At 36.6% G+C, this 6,097-nt stretch overlaps 1 protein-coding gene across 1 annotated transcript; it reads right to left on the reverse strand.

Annotated features, from left to right (window-relative positions):
- Positions 1 to 1,372: 1,372 nt before the first annotated feature.
- On the reverse strand, positions 1,373 to 5,752 carry NAC020 (NAC domain containing protein 20). Its single transcript, XM_028046238.2, has 4 exons — positions 5,375 to 5,752; positions 4,970 to 5,250; positions 3,460 to 3,828; positions 1,373 to 1,939 (listed from the first exon to the last, which is right to left on the reverse strand). Exons 1-4 carry the CDS (start codon positions 5,529 to 5,531, stop codon positions 1,706 to 1,708), a joined length of 1,041 nt encoding a protein of 346 aa, XP_027902039.1. The 5' UTR covers positions 5,532 to 5,752; the 3' UTR covers positions 1,373 to 1,705.
- Between the last annotated feature and the right edge of the window lie 345 nt (positions 5,753 to 6,097).

Below are 6,097 nucleotides of genomic sequence, written 5' to 3' on the forward strand. Positions count from 1 at the left end.
GAAACTAAGGCTAACTCAGATATAAAAAAAGCAAACAACATATTTTAACAAATAATTAATCACATATATAAAGCAAACAACATATTGGCATCATAGGAAAATATTAGAATTAGGAACCTAGGAGTGCGTAAAAAGCAGATGACAATGGAAGATGATGCAATTCAACGCGTTCGAGAGCTACAAGAGATAACAAAAAACACAAGATAAAGTCATAAGTAACAAATAAAAGCAAAAACAACAATTTTGTTAACATCATATATTACGTATTTAATTATAGTGTTCTTACAATTCTCTTAAATTCAGGCTTAATGCTCTACATTTGAAAACACAATGCTCTTAAATTGAGACTCAATTCTCTCACAAAATTAATCAAAACACTCCAAACAATTTCAATCTCAATGCAAATTAACACTCACAATAACTAAAATTGAAAATTAACATATACAAAACGGAAAACCAAACAAAAACGCGTTGGAAATTTACCTTGGAGGAACCGCGACGAGACAGTTGCGGGAAAAAAAGGAAAATGTTTGTGCATAAAATGGAGGTGCAGGAAAAAGAGGTGCAACGACGGTGGCCGGAGCAGCGTGGCCGGAGGCGAGATAGTTCGGTGGCAGCACAACGTTGGTGAAAGAAGAAGAGGGGCTCGCGTGGTGGTGGAGGGTCGCTGGAACAGTTGTAGAGAGAGAGACACTGTCCAATCGGAGCGACAACTGGTCGGAGCAGCGTGGCCGGAGGCGAGACGCGACGGTGGCAGCACAACAATGTCGCCGGAACAGTTGCAGAGAGAGATGGAGGAGATGCAGCGCGCGCGAGGAAGAAGAAGAGGGGTTCGCGTTTTTGTGCCCTAATTAAACTATATGACCTCGGTTCAATTGATAACTGAGGCATATAGTGCTATTTGGCCCCAGTTCACTGCGACCCGAGGCCAAAGACGTAACGAGTAATGGCATTTTTGAAATTTCTGACCACGTTTTTGGCTTCGGGTCTGTTCAACCGGAGCATATAAGCACCTTTTGGCACCGGTTTTGTTTGAACCGAAGCCTATAACACCTTTTGGCTTCGGGTTTGACTTAAACCGAGGCATAAAAGTTGCCTGGAATTGCAAAAATGCCACCGCGTCATTATATGTTTCGGTTCCTTGCCAACCGAGACCTATAAGGCGAGGTAAAAATGCAATTCTGCCCTAGTGATTATAATTGGATGTTACTTCTCAAATACGATTTACAGTAATTTGGTAATGTTTAAAATTTGTGTCCGTAGAGGTAGACTTATGTATCAAGAATAGCTAAAAATGTAAACTTTTGAAGGTAGAAATTAACTAAGTAAAGCACAAGTAAGTGACACTTTTGAATCATATAAAACATCACAATTGGAAACTGGCCTCATCCATTTGCTTTCAGTACTGGAGAAGAGATGTAAACACCAACATAAAGAAGAAAAAAAAAAAAGAACCCCCTATGATAAAAACAGGAAGAACACAAAAAAGAAAAGAAATAAAAAATTAAAAGGCCAATTGCATGCGAGCCCCCCATGGCTCAGCATCTTCTACTATATGTTTAGTACATTATATATGTGTAGCCTTTCCTCTAAGGCTTGGAAAAACAATCCCCGTTTGTGTCGTTATTTTAACCAACACAAGTTTCTCTGTGTCAATGAATATTTTGATGATGCTATAGTTTTTGAGTCATCTGGGTTAGTATAATCATTCTAGCATGGGAAAAGGGACGTTATTATCTTGAGTGCAACACAAAGAGATTATCTCTTCTAGCGTTCCATTCATGCAGTCCCTGTATCTGTCATATAACATGCAGGGTTCGTTCATTTCTGGTTTCGTTGACTTTGTCTCTGGCAATGTAATTTGAGGGAAGTCTTCCATCACCAAAGGTGTGTATGGTAGTTGGTAATGCATGGTAGAAAAAGAAGGTATTTCCACATCCTGCACCATAATTTAGAATTTGTTTTAGTCTTCAAATCCCAATGCACTAAAGTAGAAGGATCAATTGATACAATGAATTGAGAAGATATTGAACTAAATCGACACTATATTTGTTGACCTACGCACTAGGTAGAAAGACAAAACTTAAGAATTTTGACGTTAGTGATCTCCTCCGAGAGATATTGTCTCTTTTAAAGTGTAAACTCCATTATCGTTTTGTTTTTTAAAAATATTTCAAATGATGTAAAGAGAAAAAGTATTTAAATTCAACTTCAAAACAATGTAAGATAATAATAAATCAGAAACCGTTTATCGAAGACAATGGTTAATTTATTACTGATTCCTTTATCAAGAAAAAGAATGCATACGCACCCAAAATACAAAAAACTAATAGCTAGAGAGAAAAAAGTATAAAACTTCACATGTTATGATGTACAGAAAGAGAGGTAGGTAGGTGTTAAACGGAAGATATGAAATAGGAACAGGTGATTTGACAATGAAGGCACTGGTATAAGGCATGCCAAATTGAAACTAAAGCAGGACTTGAAAGTAGTGCAAGTGGCAAAAGAAAAGTGGGGTTAGAATTGTGGTTTATAGGCTTAAAAGGAAAAGAATAAAAGGTGTTTTGTTTTGATTCAAGGGTGGAAGTGGTAAAATGAGGTCGTTGAAGTCCCCAATCAAATGCATAGGTCGCTGTATGAAGATTGTAAAGCTAGTTGAATGGTGAGGGAAGGATTCAGAAGCCGGTTCTCACAGAGCAAGCTTTTGCTAAAATAGGAAACGATCCAGACATTACTTATAAAAAAGAGTGTGATTAAAGATAAAGATGTGCATATAGGTGTTTGATCTGTGTGCTTTAGTTTTAGAACGTATCAACCCGTGAGGAAAATGGGGGAGTAAAGACATCTTTACTTTGGAAAACGTTTTTGAGTAGTCAGTCAAAAGAAGTTATAGGGGATGGTGAAGAAAAGCTAAATTGGAGTCAGTCCAAATGGATTTTTGAGAAGTGAGCTTTATGAAAAGATAGCAACTTCATCATACTTCCAACTATTTTTCACTTTAAGATCAAAAGAAAACTCAAAGATATGCTATGTGGCCCCCCACTAGCATTGCAACATGTATATCAATAGTAAACTGACACATGAGGATGTTTGGATCATGTAATATGTTAAATATGTTATAGTGATCAAGAACTTGAAGTAATTTCTGTGCATTTATATAGAGGTGTGACAAAGAAGCTATAAATTTTATAAAGCAGAATGTTGCTGGAAATGCAGGATTGGCAAAGGAAGCCATCATGAACAAAAATGCCAAAGATAATGAGTAAAAGGAAAAGTTAAAATACTAATCAGATCAGTTTCATATAATAATGATCATGCTATGACCCACCTTGCTTTTTATATGTCCCCCATAAAACCATATATTCATGCCACGTCTACGTGACTAGTACTACAATACAAACTCTAACAATCATGAAAATTTGTCAAAGTTCTAAATTTGAAATTGAATCTGAATGTTACCTGAAATAGATTACTGGGGTATCCCATTCCCATTGTATATGAATTAGTTGCACTGTTTGCTTCATCGCAAGCAAAGTGTGGTTGAAAATCTTCTGCTATACCAGTGTCTGTGGGTGTGCATGTTCCTTGAGTGAGATCAGAGGAAGAAGCGTCACAAGGAAATTTAGGGTATTCGTGATTGAGAATTTTTTCCTCCACGGTTTCCATTTCTCTGGAAAACTCAGTGCCACTTGAGTCTTCTCCCAACATTTGTTCTTCTGAGATCCACATTGATTCCTTCTTTGCATCCTCGGCTTGCTGTTCTTCTTTACTAGGTTTCGCAGGCATTTGAATCATCTTCTTGAAAATGCGACACAACGAATACGAATCCTGTGATTGGATGAAAATTTTGTCAATACATGTGTATATGTTAGTTTGCTTTTCATGATCAAAGTTCTTTTTTTCTGGTTTAACACTGAATGCGAGAAAAGAGTGACGAACAAAAAAGCAAATTCAGAAAGAGTTTGGCAAAAGAAAAGGGTCGATGCAATAGTAAGTATCTAAGTCCATGGATCTAAATTTTTCACCATAGTGTGTCGATCACAAGCTGTTCTTTTTAAAGAAGAGAAAAATAAAAGTGTGCAAATCATATAAAGAAAAAGAAAAAATAAAGGGAATATATATTGCAGGCATGTGCATCCTTGTAGAACAAGGTTCAAAACAAAGATTGGGTTTATCATAGCTACTCCACATTCACGCTAAGCATAGAAAACGGGTCTGGTCTAGCGAACTTGACTCTGACCAAATAATTATCACAAACTTAGATGTAAACCAATCATATAAAAGAAGTGTACCTAAAATCCTCTATCAGTGTAGACCAATTTTGGAAAAAAGACTTGATTAAAGCAAGCACTAAGCGAGGATTTTGGTCATTGGTCTCGTCTTATGTGAAGACTTTTCACACTTTTTAGGGTTTCTCCTATATATATGTATATAATCACTCAATTATTATCAGCTACACTGTCAAGGTACCCAAAAGGAAAAAAAATGATCCGTTTTCATATTCAATAGAAAATGATGGTTGAACACTCCAAAATACGCTACACCTATATAGAAAAATAAAAATACAAAAGGAATGTGAGATGACGTGATGCATGAAAAGATAAAACTAAGTGAGTTTTGAAATGGATGAAGCTCATTATTATTCTAGACATTTACCTAACAAAAAAAAAACGATTCACTACCTACTGTTTCTTCCTTTATTTGTCATTTTCTGTTTTCCTTTAAGAACCCTAGTCTCACTCGCTTTTTAATTATATTTATGCTCATAAAACCTCAAAATTCATAATGAAGCTAATACCCCAGAGATACGTTCCATCTAAACCAGAAAGAAGAGAAAATAGTGAAGACTGATGAAGACAGAAAGCTTAAATGTGCAACTTTGATAGTCTCTTATAAATGATACATAAATTTTCAATAAGATTTCGTTTTGTTGATGAAGAAAATAGAGTATCATATGATGTAGTAATACCTTCAAAGATGAAAGAGCAGCACCAGGCACTGATTCAATCAAGCGATATTCATGCATAACCCAATTGGTTCTAATGCCATGTGGTGCTCTACCTCTATAGTACACCAATGTCTTCTTCATACCAACAGGCTTCTTTTGAGAGTGCACTGGCCTATCTTTCCCTGTAGCTTTCCAATAACCAGCTTGTGTTGCACGGTTAGTTCTTGACCCATTTGGGTACTTCCTGTCCCTAGGACTGTAAAAGTACCACTCCATGTCCTTGCTCGGAAGGAATGATTTATCTGTTGTTTTCACATATAAACAATTGGAAGTGAACATGTAATGTTAGTTATGTCATGACAGAAAAAACAAAATCATAACTTGCTAAATGTTGATACATCTATGTCATGATATCACATTAAATACCTGGCAAATCCCAAGGTTCACACTTGTATAAATCAACTTCAGCAATGATATCAAGCTCTATTGAACGACCTGTTATTTTCCTCTCCAAGTAGTAAGCAACAAGCTCTTCATCAGTGGGGTGGAACCTGAACCCAGGTGGGAGACTCATTGGAGCCATGGCAACAAAGTTAGATCAATGTTAGAGAGAGAGAGAGAGAGAGAGAGAGAGGGAAATTTGGAAATTGGTGGCACAGGACATGAACCAAAATAGGTTATATGAAATGGAGCTAAATAGGCCACTGTTGAGATCAAAGTAGTGGGGACATGCCCCTAGAATTGATGTAAATTACAAAGTGTTGGTTTAGGTGGGAAGCAGAAAAGAAATAAAGCAGTTATAATGTGGTTATGGGGAGAGTAATTTTGATGGGAATTGAAGGGCTAAAGTCCGAAATGGAAGAACTTTGGCTTTTGAACAGATTCTATGTGTAAGGTGTTGTGTGAAAACCTAGAGGGAGAGGATAAGAAGCTTCTCTGCTTTTGTCTGCTCACAAACTAACAAAAATCAGAGTCCCTCTCAAAAGGCTGTGTGGGCCACAAACCGTCCATCCCTACAACACGCAATACTAGGTCTATTTTAGTTAAATAATCGCTGTCTGTCACATTTTGTTGTCGTATAATATATGGTATCTTCATCATCATTCTACTGTTACGTATTCCAGACTTAACATACATACATAGTATAAT

Source organism: Vigna unguiculata, chromosome 1, assembly GCF_037176805.1.
Source record: "Vigna unguiculata cultivar grain cowpea cultivar isolate G323 ecotype 2 chromosome 1, ASM3717680v1, whole genome shotgun sequence".
Taxonomy (NCBI): domain Eukaryota; kingdom Viridiplantae; phylum Streptophyta; class Magnoliopsida; order Fabales; family Fabaceae; genus Vigna; species Vigna unguiculata.